This window comes from Canis lupus, chromosome X, assembly GCF_011100685.1.
Source record: "Canis lupus familiaris isolate Mischka breed German Shepherd chromosome X, alternate assembly UU_Cfam_GSD_1.0, whole genome shotgun sequence".
NCBI lineage: Eukaryota > Metazoa > Chordata > Mammalia > Carnivora > Canidae > Canis > Canis lupus.
In genome coordinates, this window is record NC_049260.1 from 10,905,097 (window position 1) to 10,926,291 (window position 21,195).

The 21,195-nt window shown below is 36.8% G+C and overlaps 2 protein-coding genes across 19 annotated transcripts in view; one reads left to right on the forward strand and one right to left on the reverse strand.

Moving 5' to 3' along the window:
• The window catches only part of FANCB (FA complementation group B), a 459,601-nt gene that overhangs the window by 179,395 nt on the left and 259,011 nt on the right, over positions 1-21,195 (reverse strand). The window lies entirely within an intron of this gene.
• Positions 1-21,195, forward strand: part of GLRA2 (glycine receptor alpha 2) — a 173,803-nt gene that overhangs the window by 1,075 nt on the left and 151,533 nt on the right. For 2 of the 4 annotated variants that reach the window (XM_038586857.1, XM_038586858.1), the window contains exon 2: positions 1,686-1,819. In XM_038586857.1, the coding sequence (XP_038442785.1) occupies positions 1,686-1,819 (134 nt within the window). Of the gene's footprint in view, positions 1-517; positions 642-1,685; positions 1,820-21,195 lie in introns of those variants that run through there. The other 2 variants (XM_038586859.1, XM_038586860.1) reach the window with 2 other exon arrangements.

Genomic DNA, 21,195 nt, shown 5'->3' on the forward strand with positions numbered 1-21,195 from the left:
AACTTGAAACTTCTATTGTATTTCAGCAACTAGATGCATACTATGAGCACTACAATTCAGGAAATTTCTTGAAACATCAAAAATATTTAAAACCTCATTTTACCACTATATTCCACTGCTCAGTATATTTGGAAACTGAATGCCTACTAAAATTTAATTAATATGACATCTTTGTATTTATGTATGCATGAGAAATGGACTATGCATAATTAAAAAGAGTGGGAAACCATTATTTGCATGTGTGCATTTTCTACCTAGTTTATAAATTATCAAATCAGTTGATACTTCAGAATATCAGATGATTACCAGTAACTGAAATAGCCATTCTAATGGCAGAGGTTCTAAGACAGCAGAGAGACAGGAGATGTTCATACAATAAAGTGTAGAACTCTTCATTTAATTTTCACCAAATTTTTATGGTGTTTTTTCACAGAACCAAGAGAAATGAAACATATAGCTACTGTTATGAGTACTGGGAAAACCCACTATGTTCCTTTCAGGTTCACACCTACTATGATTAAGAAAAACTGTAGGCTCGGTTTCATTAGAAGCACCACCATCATCATCATCACCTTCATTACCACCATCACCATCATAATTAAATAATACTTGATTAATCAGATGAATCTACATATGGGAATGTGAGTATTTTTAGACGATCATATCAATTTTTAACTCCTACCAAATGTTTAAATCCTCTTTGCACTTAATACTTTGCATTTAATACTACTTTGAAAAACTGGCAAAAATGTGGTATTTTCTCAGGGATATAATTGACAAGATTATTTGTTAAACTATTAAAAACGAAGCTTGTAAAATATTATGTTTTAGGAAAGAAATAGTCAACCACTATGTATTGTGAAAGAATTCATTTCACTACAAACCAAATAGGGTCTTTTTATAAGCCCTTTAAGGAAAATGAAAATATGAGAGATTTTCCAATCAACACTTAGTGTTTTTGAAAATGCAGAAGACAAATGATTTAGAAGTTCTTTTTCATGAATACTTTACTGGAGAGTCAACAATTTAAATGTTAACATATAAATAACATCTGATAAAATAATAGAAGTACAGACACACTTATTGTTGACCTATTTTAAAATGAAGTTAAATTTCCAAGTGAAGCTTTTCTTCTAGATAATACATTGAAAATTATTAATAGTTGATAGCTAGAACAGAATCTAGCAGGTGAGAAAATCAGCAATGGAATAGTTTACTGTTTACTTTGTTCTGTCCATCTTATATATTTATAATAAAAAGTAGAAGACTTGTATTAAGGGTTAAATTGCTGGAAGAATTGCTTGATAGTCATCGGGGAATGATTTCAAGACAATCACATTTTAGAAATTATCATCTTCATTTCTCTGATGAGTCTAGAAAGAAATAGCTTTAGCTATATGTCCATAAAATCTACAATATAAGCTATGCATGTTGTATCATCTTAAACATCTTTATGGCTATAGTTTGGACATCTGGGAGATATGACTCAGGATTTCTAACTCTCATCATTTAAAGTTAACTTTAGAGAACATACAAATTCAGAAGCTGACCAAAAAGTTTGTAATTTTCTTTTTCTTCTTACATATTATATATATTAACAAAACATGATGTCAAACATTCTGTGAGCCTTAGTTCACAGGCAATGAGAGTGGAATTGTTGCTAATAAAGTTAATTGTGTGTTTAGGACGGCTTTCTGCAAAGACCATGACTCCAGGTCTGGAAAACAACCTTCGCAGACCCTATCGCCTTCAGATTTCTTGGACAAATTAATGGGAAGGACATCAGGATATGATGCAAGAATCAGGCCAAATTTTAAAGGTAGGTTTCATTTAAATTTATGTTAAGCCTGTGGGAAATCTAGATGTTTGTATAATCTTAAATAAGTTTTAAGGGCTTTTTATTATAAAATAGAAATATGTATAGTATTCATTTCATTTTGGCATTCTTTTGAGCTAGCCAATTTAGTAGTTTAAATTTTATATATTGTTTGCCACTTTTGAAAACTTTCCTCATTTGTGTTCTATTCCACAAAGAAAATTAATGTCAGAGATTATTGCTACATTCCCTATTTTATCTTAAGTGGGAGTGTGAATGGGAATGAATACAAGAGCAAATGATGGATTTGGCTTATATGAGTCTCTTCCAAAATTCATATAAGAGTCAATGATTATTCAAAATTTTGGTTTTCATTTTGAATACCTACTCCCAAAGTGAAGTTTGAATCTCAATATAAAACATGCCATTTTATAGACTTTCAGACCGCTCTCATTTTTCAACGTTGTGACAAGAGGCTCTAATTAAATACATCAGAAATTTTTAGTTTCCTTTTTATTAACCATTTTAAATGTTTATCTAAAATTAACAAAGATCATAGCACTCTAACGTGCACATGTCAAAGATGGTGGATACTTTCTTTGTTCAATTAGAAAGAAACCAAAAAGTTTGATGTTCTTGTTTGTTTAACATTATAAAAATGTAACTAATCACCTGCAGAAATGAATTTTTATCTTTTTGGTTTATTTTTATTCTAAATAAGAACAAATTATTAATAAATGAATTATTTTTGATGTTTTAATTTTTAAATATATATTTTAAATGACAATTGTATTTTATCTTATAATTAACATAATGCATTGTTGAGTGTTTATAATATTTTTTGTTTATAATATTTTTAAAAGAATTCTATAATATTCTAGATATTATGTTGTAATTCCATTGCTTTGATTTTGCTTATTAGCAATTAAACTGGATTGCTTTCCTTGAGTTTTGTTTAATTTTTATTTTTGGCAAGTATGAGCATGAAAACTAAATTCTAAATTCATTTCTTCTTTAAATGCTATACCTCTGAATATACCCAGCTAAGGGCACATTTTATAAAGAGCTATGTCATCATTTTGACAAAACAAATATTTCTGATTTGTAGAGTATTTCCAAAAGAAACAATAGAACTAAATTCAAAGCTCGATTTTCCTGAAATCAATTTTCATGCTCATCCCATTTCATACTAATTTTGTGGTCATTGCTTTGGAAGGCAATATTTGAAATAAAATCCTATGAGTAACAAGCTGAGAATGAGCTTTCAATGGGACTGTTCATTCCTACATTTATTCACTTAGTCAATAACTTCTGAGTCTGAATTATATGGGAAATACCAACTACTGCATGCACTGAAAAGTTGAGAGATGAAACAGGTTTGGGTGCTACCGTCAAAAATTTTAGCAGGGAGAATAGACATTACATGAATAGTTATAAATTATAATAATATATGTTATGAGACAGAAATAGTTAAGTAGTAGTTAAGTAAGATTAGGAAGTACAGATAAAATGCTACAGGATTCCAACAAATGAAGAGATGATTTCCTATTAGGCTATTCGTGCAAAGTTTCATAGAGAAGGCCAAGATATGGAAAATCATTTCAAGTTTATGAGGGTCTTGTTTGATAGCAGCTGTTACTCATTATTTTCTAGAAGTAACTTTTCAAAAGGGGAGAAAAGTACAGAGAATAATAAAACAAACACCCATCTTGCCATTGCTCCTTTAAATGACCAGATAGAATGAGCAATCATTTTCACACAGCTTTTTTTCTGGTTCTCCTGGGGATGTCACCCTGTGGAAATGACATTTCTCATGATTCAGGATAAATAAATGGAGAGAATATCAAGTATGGGAAAGCATGGCCATGTTTTTGAGATCTTTCCATTGCCTGAAGACCTAAGTACAGGATGTTTTAAAGACTTATAAAAGGGAAATGGGGTAAATATCATTTAAGACTCTAACATTAATGGACTTTACTGAGTTTTGTCTCCCATTCCCTTTAACTCTCCACCCCAATGAACCCTGATCCTCTTTCATAGATTTTACTTACATGAAACCATTTATATCAGATTAATTACTTAACAGCTCCCACAATTCTCTTTATTCAGAGAATCTTGGCTCTTCCTAGATGTAAAACATTCCTTCAATATTTTAGAGTAAAATAATTTTCACTCCTTGGTGTTCCCATGAAACTTCGTATGTCTAATATGGTTCTTTTGCGTATTATGTTTTATCAACCCACCCCATACTGCATCAGAGAGTGCACACACACACACACAATATAGGGAAAAGAAGTCATCTTGTTCTCCGGAATGAGGAAATAAGGACCGAGAAAGAGAGGAAAATATAGATCAGTTATGAAGATTAGTGCTTCCAATTAGTTGTAGTAGATGTTGAGGGTAGGAACTTTTGGGGTACTAACCAGTGGTCACAGTGGCTAGCAAAGATGATCTTAGCTGAGCTGAGGAGAAATAAATAAAAGAAAGAAAGAATAGAGAACTTGTAACAGTGAGGAAGTTAGGAAGAACACTATAGTACTTACTGTAACTTACTATAGTCAATTAGCAATGTACCAATGAGAAATTTTATATAGTAGGTAGAAATGAAGGGTGATTAGGAAATGTGACTGTATCCAGAATAGTGGCAGGCACCCTGTAAATGCTAAAACACAATTTGGCTATGATAACAATAAATATGATGATGATGATGATGATGATGATGATGATGACGTTTAAAAAATAGTAATTAATAAGAAGACAGAAGGGCAAGATGGCTATGCAAATAAAAGCAAGAGTGAAATATGGGCAGTTGAGGTAAACAGAATGGCTTTTCTAGATGTCTTATTAAATATTAGCTCGTCTCTGTTTTCCTTGCTGCCATACATTGGCAAGGGAAAAGGAAATGCATATGCATAATTTTTCTTATTGGAAGGAATCTTTCCTGCATACTTTCAAGTCAGTAAAATATTTCATTTCTATTCCATATCCCTGATGGGCTCTGAAAGATGTCATAATGGGCACATATACAAGAAGGAAAATGGATGTAAGCTAGAAAAGGGGACCAGAAATGAATCAGACTTAGGCTTTGTAATTGAGAGCCATTCTTAGAAACTATAGGGAAAAAATAGCTTTTCTGATGTGCTGAAGCACAAGTATATAAACAAAGTCATGAATCAGAGTTGCCAATTGCATTCCATCTATAAGATCCATAGAGAGCTGGGTCAGATCTTGTCAAAACATAAATTTTCAAAATGTTCAGTTCAGATGAAAACACAAGCTATGTCCATTCACAATTACCTGGTTCTAAAACCATGGTAAATATTGATTCTATGTCAACATAGGGGCCACTTTCCCCACTTGGGTGATTTGTCTCATTGTCAGCTGATTTATCATAGTGTTACTCCATCATCCTATCAGATACTCCTTTGTCAGTGTTATTGTATCTTGAGAATGCCACTTTAAACATTAAGCTTTCAAGGAGGCCAAGTAAAATGCTCAAACCTGGGCAAAATGCATTAGCTCTGATTCTGTCTCTTTGAAACAAAGCCTTTATCTATTTTAATGAAATTTTCTTTGAAAATAAAATTAACTTAGAGTTATATCCCAAGTTTCAACCCAATGTGAATAAATACACTCCACTATAGCATTCATTTTGGAATAGGATCTGGAATAGATAATGCCAGGAGATAATTATTCACTCCACTTCTTTGTGCATGCCATGCACACTAATTTTTTTCTATGTCTGGAGACCTAAATTTGAAAGTGTGATGTGTGACATTAAAACCTACATTTGCATGCAATATGGTTTCCTTCATTTTCTAAGGAGTTATCAGCTCAAGAGGTGTTTCAGATACAAGTAGAAATAGATCCACTTTCCAAAAAACTAGAGGTTCAGTTTTCTCCCTTTGGAAATTCTATTTATTGTCTGTAGCCAAGTGGAACTCAAGCTCAAATGTTGTGCTTGCCAATCCCTGTAGGGGGTGGCTTGAGCACAAATGTCCAGCAGGGACATTTGGAAGGGTGATTCTCTCAGTTAGTGATAATGCAGCCCCAGCATGGTCATTTCTTTGATCACTCTGGTAGATGCAAGCATCAGATGTTACTATAGATTCTGAGAAAAAGAATAGAATGTTTGCAAGTATCAGAAGTATCTGACTTGAGTGCAGGAAGTTGCAGAAAGAGTGCGGCCATTTTAGAACAAGACAATAGGAGATAAAAGGGGAAAAAGAATTATTGAGATGAAAGGCTGGAGGTAACAAAGGGAAATTCATATATCACAGTTTTGTTCAGAAATGATGTTGATGAAGATTTGTGTACATCTGAAATCCATTGGCTGTGTCACCATTCAGCTTTTCTGTGCTGTATGGACATCAACCAATACATTTGTATATACTAGGCTGCTACTGTGGGCCTACAAGGTGCTTGTCTGGGATTTGAGGTGACATCAGGAAAGAGATATCTACAATATTCTAATAGATTCTGGCAAAATATATGTTTTCCACTTCATTGGTGAGAGAATAGTATGGTGGAAAGAGTGCTAGATTTGGATTTGGAAGACGCATGTTCATGTCCTTTTTGAGAAACGGTATCTTCACCTCTCCATGCCTTAGGTTTTCTTCTGCCTTTGCCTATCTCATTTGAGGTCATGCATCTGAATGGTTTGTTTTTAACTATTAAGTTTATTGCAAATAATTTGAATTATTAGTCTCTATTACTAGTCCCTCATTTCTCTTTTGTAACTGACACTAATGATATATTATCAAAGCTAACCCTTTATGATAGTGGGGCCTTATAGTTGCTTGATTTTTTTGAATGGTAAAAAAAGCAAGTCAGAGAAGTCCTAGTATTTTAGAGTCCTATTACACTAATCAGGACAGGGATGCCATGTGTCTCAGCTGGTTCTCCTTTTATTCAATTGGTGGGAAGATTTCCAACCTGAAAGAGCTATTTCATATTCCTAAACATGAAACAAAGAAGGAGCCATTTGTGGGAAGGAATTATATTTATCCATTCAAATCCTGTCCCTGACTATTTTCTTGAACTCATTTTTAAATAAGCCAAGTAAAAGAAAGAACCAATTTTACTTAGTCCTAGAAAGAAGGACCTTAAATTTAAATGAAGATATATGACTGTCATTTCTTATGTATTTTCTTGTCCGGTTACTGCACTTGCAAGGGTCACTGCACAACCGTGCAGAATTGATTTCTTATTTTAGAATAAGCATTTTGAAGAGGACATTTGGTCTCTACAACATGGCACGTTAAGAGCAATAGAAGTTGAAGCCTATAATTTAGTTTTTGAGACTGTATTACATTGCTCCTTGATTGAGTCTGTATAACTTCATATCCTTAATTTTCATCATTGAAAGAGCCTAAACATTTTTTCTTTTATTAATGATTTTATTTATTTATTCATGAGAGGCACAGAGACAGGCAGAGACATAGGCAGAGGGAGAAGCAGGCTCCCTGCAGGGAGCCCAATGCAGGACTCGATCCTAGGACCCCGGAGATCACAACCCGAGCCAAAGGCAGACACTCAACCACTGAGCCACCCAGGTGTCCCAAGCCTAAACATTTTACCCTAAATTCTATAGTGCTTGCTTGTCCATCCTGAAGGACAACTCAGTCCATTTTACTGATAATCTGAGACTTCATTAGAAAAAATAACAGTATTGATATAAGGGTATCTTGGTATTTAATGACTGGACATTATAATGTGTCCAGTTAGGGCTATCAGGCTTAGAGTGAGAAAAAAAATCAGCATTAGTTCGTTCTTGGTGGTGTTGAAATAGTTTTCTTGGAGTGTTGGATCAGACATGTTTGAAATCGGGTCTTAAATATGGAAATATAGTTGATCAAGTCTCATAGCAATAAGGTCTTTGGAAGCATTCTGAGTTCTCTTTGGAGTTAACACTTATGAGGCTGTCCTGACTGTGGCATGTAGCATTTGCTAATTGACTTCTTTCTTGAGAGGATTACTTTGGACACTTGTGACTGATTGCAGACATTTTTCGCCATGTGAAATGCACTAAAGGAAGGACCTGCACAAAAGGAATAGGTCCCTAAGTGGTATTCTTAAGTGAGCAGGAGATTTAAAAATAAAGCCACTGGGCTACCCTCTTGGAGTCTAGTCTGGCTAGCCAATCAATTGTGGTCATGGGGCAAGTACAAGAGGAAAGCTGGATGCTGTCTCAGACTCCTGCCCTAGCTTGTGTACTTGTCATTCCCTTATGAACATGGGTATACCAAATGGTTTCTCTGTTTTCCTAACACATTTATCCAAGAGGGCAAAAGAAAATCCTGGATCAAGTCAAAATATAAAAAGTCAAGAGGCATTTATCACAAATGTGACTGCCTAAGTTTTGTTTTCGATTTCTTCTTTTTTTTCCTGATGGGAGAGGGGCCATATTTTCTTGAGGAAAAAAAAAGCTAACCTGCCCATGCATTTTCAAAGTAATAGAATACATTTGTGGCAAGGAAGCATATATGTGGACACAAAAAATTACATGTAATGGTTTTACATCTTTATATTGGAGTCTAAGCACACAATTCATTTGTTCATTCCTCTAATAAATAGTAATTACTATGTGCAAGTGCCACGTTACTTGCTAAGTATACAGTGGTAAACAAAAATCTAAGCTTGTAAATGTCAGTTCTCATCTCACTAAAAACTGGAATATAATTTGTAAATTAAATGCTGTATCATCCAGGACTTTTGCAGGAAAGAAATAGCACACTCCAACAGGGTGCGAGAGGGTTTGGAAAACCAGTCCCAAAAGGAGAGTGTAGTATTTCAGGACTATCAACAATAGACTTGAAGAGGCAAGGGAGGGAGTGGTTACCAGATGGTAGAGAATGTGGCCATATAGACAAGACACCTAATGACATCTGTAGAACAATGTCATCCATCTGTGCTGTCCTAGCAGGGAGACAGCTAGAGAATAAATATTCTGAGCTCACTTTCCTCCTGTATTCCATTTTCTTGTGGGAGTCTCCCATTGGCCAAATCCAACTAGAAGTCAGAGGGCAAGGAGCTCAAAGATGCAAACCCAAAAGGTCAGCTTCCCAAGGTACATAGAATAACAGAAAAGAGAGTTTCTCAGGGCGGGGTAGGGGTAGGGGATGGAAGATGATCAACACAGAGCCAATGTATGAGCAGAGTCATCCCTCAACTTTCAGGTGGTGGAGCAGACATCTCCAAAGCTGATCATCAGTAAGCCTCCTTTATCAATCTTGGGAAAGAAGGGAAGTAAGAGAGGGATATTGTTTGGATATATTATCCCAATAGTAAATGACACCTCCAAAGACAGAGAAGAGAAAGGAAGGTAATGTGAGGTCATAGTTGTGTCTCCTAAACAGACAATTGAAAGAGCACAACCAATGGACTGGTATGTGTGCGTGCGTGCGTGCGTGTGTGTGTGTGTGAGAGAGAGAGAGAGAGACAGAGAGAGACAGAGACAGAGAGACAGAGAGAGAGGGTGAAAGAGAGCTTTCTATGTAGTATATGAAAATAATTAATATGGTTTCCTGTCTATCTAATATGGTTATATGTTTGCCAATACTGTATTGTTGCCCTTGCCCCATGGAAATCCCCTCCATGCTCCTGATGCTGGGATATGTTCTGGGCTTAGCTTTGAGCACAAGACTTAACACCAAGCCTCTTTGGGGCAGCATTTCTGAGACACATCCTTTCCCTCTGTGCTCTTCTGTTCTACATAGAGCTGTAGAGAGTTAGAAGAAGAAAATATTGGGTGGAGGTTAGAAGAGCATGAAGATCAGGAGCAGAGTAATGTGCATTTCAAGGAAATGGCAAGGCTGAAGGAACAGTTGCTTGTTTTCTACTCCTTGCCTGGTTTGATTACTGCACCTGAAATATAGCTACTTATCACCACTATTTTGCTACTTTAGGAAAACCTCAGAACCACTTTACCACATAATTTTTCTTTCATTTTTAAAACCCAAGTGTATATAGAAGATAATATAATCTATCTTTTTCTGATTTATTTACATTTAAATACCTCACATGTTGATTTCTAAGAACCACTTCATATCTAACAAGGCAGTTGAGATTTCTTTTATCAGGCTTTCTCCTAGAAAAAGCATTCTTTGCCCAAAAAATGTATTCAGAAAACAAGGGGTCTATTTATTTAGCTTTAAACCTCAATGTCTCTGAAAAGTGAACGATACACACATTTGGCAAACCACACTGTAGCAACTTGTTAGATGATGTGATTCAGGATAATTTATAAATACATTGTGCAACGCTCACAATGGAATTCTTATAGTCTACTTTTTCCTTTGAATTAATTCTGTTTTTAGTACTTCAGCATTGTATAGAATATATGAAGGCAAAGGACTTAGGATTTACTACTAAACCAAATGAGCAACCAACCACATGTCTTTCTCAAGCCATGCTTTTCAGAACACCTGCTCCAGAGCCACCTGAGAGTCATATTAAAAAGGTGCATAGCCAGGTACCTGAGTGGCTCAGTGGTTAGGCATCTGCCTTCAGCTCAGGTCATGATCCCGGATTCCTGGGGTCAAGTCCCACATCAGGTTCCCCATGGGAGCCTGCTTCTCCACCTGCCTATGTTTCTGCCTCTCTCTGTGTGTCTCGAATGAATGAATGAATGAATGAATGAATAATCTTTTTAAAAAAGGCACATACCTAGGCCCCACACTTCTCTAGCGCTACCTCTCCAGAATTGCTGAATGATGAGATCTTAAAATATTCACTTGAACAAAGTCATAACTCCTTGCAGCTTAAGCACTACAGGACCAGAAAGATAAAATTTTGCCCCTGTATCTGAAGGATAAAAATACTTCCTTGTAGTATTTTTCCCAAGGTACTCTGTGCCAGGAATTGCCTTACCAAAAAAACGGGGGTGGAGGGAATACCAGAGGAGATAAAAAAATCTAAACTGAGACTCATGAGGCCTGGTTTTAACTCCAATTCTGTCAGCTATAACCTGGAACTTGCCACCTAACCTTTCTAGGAATCATTTTTGTCATTTTGTCATCTCCAAAAATAAAGGATTTCGGCCAATATGTCTATGTCTCTTCCAACTTTGTCTCTGGTCTTTATATTCTAAATTAAAATTCTGGGATATGTACTTTTATAAATTATTAACTCACCACAGAAGAGCTTGGGTACATCCAATTTTCCTAGGGAATTGGTCTTTCCTCTGAGAAATACTAATTCTGTCTAAATTTTTTTGCACTTGCCCATATCTTCTTTCAACTCCCAATATTTCAAGGATAATCATTATTCTATGGGAAGACTCTGGAAACTTACAAGAGGATTACTGAGGAAATCAGTCATTTATAATTTTGTCTTGCTTTTGGTTTGGAGGTAGCAAATTCTTGTATAGAGGCTGCTTCGGGGAAAAGTAGCTGCCACATTTCTTTAGTTCAGCATCTGGCCAAAGATGTTTTTCAAAACATTAGTCCTATGAAATGTTCTCAGATAAAAGATTTAAAATGTAAAAATGTAAAATAAGAATAGGAAATTCTACAAAACATTCTCTGAGAGAGTTCCAATATTCATTAGCATATTACAAGTTTAGAGGAAACCTGCAGTAAAAATACACAAATATTTCTAAAACCTTTTTTTTTTTTTTTTTTTACATAGGGGCTTATCCTATACTTATTTGATCAAGGATTTTTTAAATGAGTAACACTCTGGGGTACTGGTGTTTCATGGAATACACTTTGGAAAATGTGGCTTTGGTAAATCCATAAATCTAAATGATATTTTTGCCCTGAATATAGATGATGATGATGATGATGATGATGATGATGACGGGAAACCTATGATGCTCTGCTAGAAAGTTAATATCCATAAGAGTAAGAAGGCCCCTGCATTCAGTAAATGTGGCTTTCATTTTGATACATGGTCAACATTAGTATTCTGATGCCACAAGAGAATTACTCAAGTTAAAATATTATTGGAGGCTATTTATCTCCAGTTTCATTTACATGAATAAATGAGCAAACAGTGGCATTTTGAAAAAACAAACATTGAAGACAAAAGAAAAGACATTAGTCAATACAGCAAAATACTTTGATCTGGTAATCATCTTCTGTTTTAGTCCTCATGATTCTTGAATGCTGAATGACATACACATTTCAACAAGTGACCTTTAACCTTGAACTAAAGACATTTCTTCTGCAGGATATGACAAAGATTCATGCCCATATGAAGAATTTCCTTTTGGATTGCCATCTTCTCTTTCAGGCAGTTTTCCAAGATGGATAAATCTTATAGTTGTACAATTTCCATCCAACTGTTTGTTTAGAATTTTTCCCCATCATTTTCTTGAAATGAAATTCTTCAGATTTGAATCCATACTAAAAAAAACCCCTCACTTTTAAAAAATTGAAACTATGCAATAATTACCTAAATAAATTGTGTAGATTTATGATCAAGGTCTTCATTTATTAGCATTAAAAATATTCTAAGTTGGCCTTATCAAAATCAATCATGTTTCATATTTACATGTGTAAATTCCCAGGAAAAACTTTTGAAAATTGTTTTCAATAAAGATGGATGCAGAAAGAAATGTCTTTGAAATAGTCACTAAATGTCTTGGGAAAAGATATTATCTCTTTATTACTAGTTCTTCCCCCATGCTTTCTCTGAGAGAGTCTGTCAAATAACCAAATATGATTTTTTTCTTCCTATTTCTTACTCCAGGATCTTAGGAAAATAGAACAAAGTAGGGGGTGGGAAATATTACAGCTACCTTAGATTTAATCAAAACAGCTCCTGATCCATGTCATTTATTTCATACAGTAAAGATACATTGATGATGCAGCCACTACACATTCTGTATGAGACTAGTCCTTTATTTGAAACATTTCTTCAAACTATCCACAGTGATGGCATTAGCATTGCTGACATTCCACTGTACAACCCACAGAAAATGCAATACCATTTTTTAAGCTTTTCTAGTGATTAAGGTTTGGCAGTCTTAGATATATGGCACCTTGGAGAGGAGTTGAGTGAAGATTAACGAAGTTATTTAGCCTACACACAGTTTGCTTATTCTGTCTTTAAAGTTTGTTTTATGTAGCCTGGGTGCCTGACTCAAGTTCCTTGCTATCATTTGCTTCTGATGTCACTGTTGCTTCTCCATTTCTAGGAGGCAGACAGTGGCATTAGATATAAAGGGACAAGGAGATGGCTTTGCTGAATCCTTCAGTTACAGAAGCCAGAGAATATGAACAAGAAGATGGCATTTTCGGGGATCCCTGGGTGGCTCAGTGGTTTAGCACCAGCCTTTGGCCCATGGTATGATCCTGGAGGTCCCAGGATCGAGTCCCACGTCAGACTCCCTGCATGGAGCCTGTTTCTCTCTCTGCCTCTCTCTTTCTCTCTCTCTCTCTCTCTCTCATAAATAAATAAATAAAACCCTTAAAAAAAAAAGGAAGATAACATTTTCTCCAGGAGTCTGAGATTTGCTTTCGAAAAGAAGTATATAGTATCTTCTCAAAATGTAAAAATTTAAGAAAAGATCATGCCTCTTTGAAAGGAAATGTCACATACACCCAGTGCCAGGTCTTGTAAATAGAAAAACTGGCACGGAAATTTTCATTTTTTAGAAGGGTTTTTGATAGATAAAATGCCACTCTGCTTCTTCTAAAATTTGAGATCATGGCTTGTTAGCAAAAAAGTTGCTATACACTCTTCAGTATTTATTTTCTCTAGAATATCCCTATTCCATTTTCTGGAGTTAGTGACCACTCCGTGACCAGCAGCATACTCGACCTAATCCTTACTGAATTAATCCTATATTAGCAGGCCTATTTTTTTCCAGCTCTCCAAAAATAGGAGGAATTACCCACAGTCTGGGATATGTGTTCCTTTTATTTCCCCCCCAAGAACCTACCTACATTTCCAATATTCACATTTGTTTATTGGACACGTATGCCTCATTAAGCTCATCCTTTATTCAAATCTTCTGAACAAATATTCCCACTTAAAACCCAGCAGGTGGTTTCCTGTTCCAAAGATCTCCTGATGCCAAACAAGTTTATAAAATGCTGGGCTCTCAGAAAAGTGTATGAATTTGTGACTTGGGGCAAATATCCTAAAGCCCATTAAAAAAAGGATTTCCTCAGCAAGAGAACACAGCTATCTCAAGGAAAAATTCCACATTTCTACTTGTCAAACAGACTCTGCAAATAGCATAATTACACGCACATTTTTTATTTCCTGCCTACTTTTGAAACCAGGTTTGCATAGGGCCCCTGGGTGAAGAGTCTTCTAAGCACTCACTCACCCCAACTGAGTTCATTTAAGAGGTGTCAATGTACAGTTAACAGCAATATAGTTTGAGTGAAGGAATCTCTGTGGAGCTCAGTGGAAGTGGATTGACATGTGAAGCTTCCATGATTGGCTATGAGTCCTCCACCATGGGACCTTTCTCATTCCTCTATACACTTAAAGAACATAATTATTATATAAGAATCCGGAACCAGGTGCCAACAATATGTGCCATAATAAACCATGCCTATATAAAGTCTCAAGTGAGCAGGTATTCTCAGTGTCTAACTTTTCATATAAATGTCAGGATAAATTATCTGCTTCAGTGATAGAGCAAAAACAATTGAGGGTACTAACAAAAAGTGTCCATCAGTGGCATCATGAAATATGCCATATAAATTGCAAAATGACACCTTTGAAAAAAGTTATTTACTGCTGAGGGGTGATGTGGCAGGTGCAAAGAAGGCAAAGAAATAGAGAATGGATAATAAATAGATTCTAAAGGCAAGCTAAGATCAGAAATAAACTCCTATACTTTTTTTAGAAAATTCATAGTGCAGCTGCTGTGGGGTGCCTGATTGGCTACATCTTTATCTGAATGCACAGGAAAAGCAAGCTGAGCTGTCACCCAAGAGAGTGCAGAGCTCAAAATACTAGTATCCTCGATGTTCTAGGCCTCTCATGACTCTTGAAATTCTCCTGGGACTTATCACTTCCTTATCCACCTGCACATGGCTTATAAAGATCTTCATGGTTAGCTTTTTTTTAAAGATTTTATTTATTCATGAGAGACACAGAGACAGAGGCAGAGGGAGAGGCAGGCTCTCTACAGGGAGCCTGATGTGGAACTTGATCCCAGGACCCCAGGATCACACCCTGAGCCAAAGGCAGACACTCAACCACTGAGCCACCCAGGCATCCCCATGGTTAGATTTTTGACTACAACTATCTGAGTTAGATTTCTGAGAAGCAGACCCTGTGTGCAAGTCATTTATTAAGGATAAGTGAGGAGAGACATATAAGAGAGTGATAAAATCAGAAAAGAATGAGGGGAAATCCAGTATGGATGTGATCTCAGGCAAAGTCCAACAGAGGGCAGGTTCAACCTATCCCCAGAATTTCAGGGGAAATTCTTCATCGTAAGCTGTACCCCAGGGTTTTCTTGACTGGAAGCAAGAAAGCTGGCTTCTCACAATCCCCTCTGTCAGTTACTGAGTAAAGACTGCCCTTAGGGTGTATTAAGTGGGGAGGAGAGTAAATTTCCCAGATGCTTCTATCTCTTTTCATGTGGGTAAAGTGATCTCCGGTAGCCCCAGGACAGTCTTCTGCGAAAGGCCACATGTTCTGGGTACTGGAAGCAAAAGCACACTAAGATAAAAGGCACAAAATGATAAATGGGATCCGAGGAGCCCGGGTGGAGAATCAATATTGTCCATTTCAACATGACCATTCCACATTTCTAGTCATGCCCTCCCACTTTGTTCTAGCCCCAATGCCCTGTTTCTCGTTCATCAAACCTTTTATCTCTGGTGCTTTGTACTTTCATTTACCTTCACTGTGCCTGCCTTTCCGGCAGCCTAAAGCCTACTCATCCTACAGACCTCAGCATCATTTCCTTTAGAAAGCCTCTCCTCAACTACTAAGTCCATCCTGCCCTTCATGTTCAGTCTATAGTCTCTGTTGTGATTGGCTGCTTCCCTGTCTCTTTCCCTCCTAGACTCGTTAAAGGAGGCCAGAGATTGGACTTATCTCATTCTCCACTGTACCTCCAACATCTGACAGTAGGTCAGGCCGATAAACATTTATCAAATGAACAGAATAAACTTACAATACCAATATTTATCCCTATAATCTGTTCTAAAACAAAGTTGGATGTGAACAACTGAACTAAAATAATAAATTATTATCTGGTAATATTCATGATTCTTTTAAAATGCATGAAGTTTTCCCCCATATGTTATCTCATTTGACTCCTTATGCATTTCTCAGAATGGAAAACAATTGGAATTTTTTTTTTACCATTCTTGTTATCTAGGGGGAAGAAGAAGTTATTTTGCTGTCAGGCAGGACTTAGATCAGCACTACCTTTCCAGATACATAAAACCTAGGATAGAATAGAATGTAGGTCATCATTTAAAGCATGAAGATAAAGACAATCTACAATACTTCATTGAATGTATTTTTTAAAAGATTTATTTATTTGAGAGAGAGAGAGAGAGAAAGAGAAGGTGCTCATGCATTGAATGTATTTTTTAACATAACTGCCCTCCTTTCTTTTACAGGGTGAGTCTAATTTATCTTTGCAGTCCTGGGTTTTTAAGCATTTACTGTCTTTGTAGGAGCTTAATAAATGTTTACTGTTAAGTGAGTGGATTCATTCACATATAGATACATATCAAGCATTTATTGTGCATATGGCACTGTGCTAGGCATCAAGTAGAGGAGAATTAAAAGGAGAACTGCTAATTTACCAGCATTCTTACCTCCAACTTTTCTATCCCACCTCCTTCTACTTTACCACTATTCCAGGGCCAACATCCCATATATAAAAAGCTTTATTTTCCATGGCCAGTTCTGAACTGGGATCTATGGTAGCATCAAATGTACCCAGATAAGACCCAACTTTCCTACTCAGTGCCTCCAGTGTTTAGTAAATAAAACCAATGTACCCAAATGGTACTCATTGTGAATACTGGATATAACTGAATTACCAGTAAGTTCCAACTGCTAAAATAATATCAGAGTCCTTCGGGGTTATAGCCCTTAACTCTTTCCAACCAGTGAGTATGTAGTTGATTCCCCTTTAAAATTTTCCTTTTGAGCCTTATCTTCCAGCATCATCAAGAATCAAAGAGTAGTTTTCAAGGTGTGGGATTCTCCCAGATTATGAGGCAATGAACAAAAATTTTCACAAAGCCTAGGAAGCCCAACTAAGGTACCTACTACTGATGATGATCTTTATATTTCTTTAGAGAGTCCTTTATATGCGAAAGGTCAGTCTACGGAGGACAAAATAAAGTAGCTCTAGGCTTCATAAAAGAGATGATGTTTGAATTGGGTCTTGAGAGATGAGTAGGTATTCAATGAATGAAAAAGGGAATTTCAGAAAGGGAACTCTAGATGTTTGGAAAGAAAATGGCTAGCTTGGGAGATAACAAAAGATGTGTATACCTAGAGGAAATAAAAGGAGGGGAGTCATAGATGAGGCTAGAGAATGAAGTTAGGGACAGAGTATTAAGGGGATTATTAAGATTGAAATTTAATCATAGGTAACAGGAAGGCAATTGAGGTTTTTTTAAATGGAGAAGGTGCATATCTAAGAAGATAATTCAAGATATCTTTCTTTTTTTTAAATTTATTTATGATAGTCACACAGAGAGAAAGAGAGAGAGAGGCAGAGACACAGGCAGAGGGAGAAGCAGGCTCCATGCACCGGGAGCCCGACGTGGGATTCGATCCTGGGTCTCCAGGATCGCGCCCTGGGCCAAAGGCAGGCGCCAAACTGCTGCGCCACCCAGGGATCCCCTCAAGATATCTTTCAAATGATATACTAGAAAGTGGAGGAATCAGGATGCCATGACAATCACTCACAAGAGGGAAATAGTGAAGCTTTTGGTTTAGGCAGTGACAATGGGATTAGAAAGCAGAAGCCAGATTAAAAAAATAAATTGAAGGCCAAATTGCACTAGACAAGATATGGTGGGTCCAAGAGAAAGAGTAGTGTTTGACTCACGGTTCCAGGTTAGGCAATTAAGCAGATTGTGATTTTGTTTACCCAAAGAGGAGACATAAGAGGAAGAAGATGCTGAGGGAGGAAGATAATAAGAGTTCAGCTTTGGGCATGTTTTTGAGATAACTGTTACACATCCACACAGAGATATATAACCTGTAGTTAAAAATGTTAATTTGAAGCCAAGAAGCAATTTCAAGGCTAGAAATGTAAGAATGGGAGTCATGAGAATGTGACAGGATCAACTAAGACCATTTGGTGCTGAGGTGTAGAAAGAATAGAGAAGAGGACTAAGGATGAGACTTCCAGGCACAGGAACATTGAGGGAGTGGGGGGAAGAGAAGGACTCAACAAAGAATATTGACAAAGAGTTGTCAGAAAATCTGGAAAGGAACTGGAAAAGATGGAGTCACCGAGGTTAAAGGAAGAGAAAGTTTTTTTTTTTTTTTTTTTTTTTTTTTTTTTTTTTTTTGGAAGAGAAAGTTTTGTGAATGAGGAAGTCATCCATGCCAAGTCTAACAGGAATGTTGAATAGAAAGAGGAAAGGAAACAGACCATTGGATTTTGTCAGTGGGACATTTTTGACTTTACCAGGAGCAAAATTTCTCCAGGATAGGGAGACAAAAGCTTAGGTTGTATCTGGTTGTAGAGTGAGTGAGATTTCAGAAAATGGAGAAAAGAGAGTGTTGTAGACTTTTCATTTAAAAGATTAACACCAAGGAGGAAAAGGGAGATCAGATATTAGCTTACAGAGTTTGAGAGCAGGGAGGCTTTTGTTTTTTTGTTTTGTTTTGTTTTGTTTTTATATTAAGATGAAAAGAATGCATGTGTGAAATAACGGAAAGGTAGATTGAAAGAACAAGAGACATAGAAGATAACTGATGAAGCAGAATTCTGGAAAGGACAGAAAGAAGCCATGGTGTGAGAATAGATGGAGGGGTCACCCTTGCACTCAAGGAGAAATATCCCTTCCTTACTCCAATAGTGAGTTTTACAGGTAGAGAGGAAGGTAGTCAGGGTAAGTTCACATCCAATGGCCTCTATTTTCTTGGTGAAGCAGTCATCTCCCACAAAGGAGTCACTGCCCCTGGCATGGGCTGCTCCTGAGTATAGTCAACATTAAGCTGCAAAAGAGCACCAGACTCTTGATGTTTTGTTTTTTGTTTTTGTTTTGTTGTGTTTTGCTTTTAGAGAAAGAGAATAATGGGGAGGGGCCAAGGGAGAGGGGGAGAGAGAGAATCCCAAGACATGTGGTTCAATCTCATCACACTGAGGTCATGACCTGAGCTGAAATCAAGCAAGAGTCAGACACTTAACCAACTGAGCCACCCAGGTGCCTCATGATGATCTGTCTCGATGGTCCTCCCAGATATTCAGGGAGCTTTTGTAAAATTGAAATACATAATAAAAACAGAGTTTTCTACTAAAAATTCACTTATCAATAGGCTTATATAGTAGGGAGATTTTTATTTTTATTTTTTTAATTTATTTATGATAGTCACAGAGAGAGAGAGAGAGAGAGAGAGAGAGAGAGAGAGAGAGGCAGAGACACAGGCAGAGGGAGAAGCAGGCTCCATGCACCGGGAGCCCGACGTGGGATTCGATCCTGGGTCTCCAGGATCGCACCCTGGGCCAAAGGCAGGTGCTAAACCGTTGCACCACCCAGGGATCCCAGATTTTTAAAATATACTTTAAACATAAGACCCAGAAGATGAAGCCAGAAGGTATTGTGTGCAATATTCAGACAAAAGATGAAGGAAGAAAAGGGGCTCAGTGTCCACTCTTTATTCCTTGTTGCATCTATCCATGTATTTCACACCATTTTCATTGTAGGTGCCCAGAAAGAATTAATAATAATAATAATATTAGTTTACGTTACTCGGGTCCTTACCATGTGTCAAGCATTCTTCTAAGCATTTTGCATATTCACTCATTTAGTCCTTCCAATACCCTTTAGGGAAGTACATATCTGTTATTATTATCCCTGTTTCACAGATAAGGAAACTGAGAAAAAAAAAAAGAGCACAGTGGTTGCTTATAGTCATATGGCTAGTAAGAGTGCAGAGCTAACTTTAGGTCCCAGGTAGTATGGCATGGGTCTATCCTATCACCATTATTAGTAGGATAGTAAAGGCCTAAAGATTTGTGCTGTTGTACACCAAGTTCATGAGTCAGACCTGCATCCCTTAATTACAGAGCCAGGCTGAGGGCTGTGAGTCTGGAGGCCTGCAAGAGGCTTTGAAGCATTTTGCTCAGAGTCTGTTTATTATTCAGCTTTGCATCTTTTGATTCAAGCACATTATTAATCCTTCATAAATATTTGATGAATGATTAAATGAATGAGCAAAGCTGATTTCTCTCCAATCACCCAACAGCTTTCTGCTTGGAATATACTGGAACTACTTTGTGGATTGTGGGGGTGGAGAGGCAGTTAGTGGCAGAAGAAAGGACAAGAGATAGAGTGACTACTTCTTCACAGGTTACACATTCTGTGATTTTGTCTCTGACTAGTGGCATTTTGTAGTCATTTTTTACATCTTCCTTCAGAACAAATTCATGATGTATTTAAATATATCCCAGAAAAATGCTGACTATGGTATACCAAAAGCATCTGGCATTTTCTCTAGTCTGATAGCCTCCTCCCTAGTGCAGTTTACTATCTGGGTTCTGGAAATGTTTTCCTTTAATAGTCTCAATCATTTGGACATAGTGGGGACAAATGCTAAGTCTGAGACCTGAAGTCTGCAATTTGATTCTCTTTATGATAACTTTCTAACACAAATGAAGAGCCTCAGTTTGCAAAGATTAACAGGGGTGGGAAGATTTTAAGTGCCGCTTTCTGGGATAGTGTTCTTTAAGAACCAAGGACACTGCTCTCTGAAACAATGTATGTGGTCTTTTCATAAGCAGAAGCAGCCATGGCTGCTTATGTACAAAGTCAAGTTTACTTTATAGCAAGGTCAATATTAATCACAAAGTATTCGGGAGAAAGACTTACGGATGGGCCTGGCTTATAGGTACTTTAGGAACTTACTGAAAGCAGTACCAGGACAGCAAGTGTCCTTTAGAAACATGTCATCTTGATGAACAAGTGAAATAATACACAAAAAACAAGTCTGAGCAACACAAGTCAATTCCTCTGTATATGAACATGCAGCTATGTAGGGAATTATGCCATGGACACTAGAAGTTCTGAGTAGGGGAGTTGATGATGGCTCAAGTATAAAGAAGAGGTGGAATGTGAACCACAGGTGGAGCTTACAGAGATAATGTGTGCCTCATGATATGGCAGGTAACATGTTACATGTGTTGCATGCAGGATATCACTTATTTCCTACAAAATTGAGAAGTACTACCATTACCAATTCCCTTTTTCCAGATC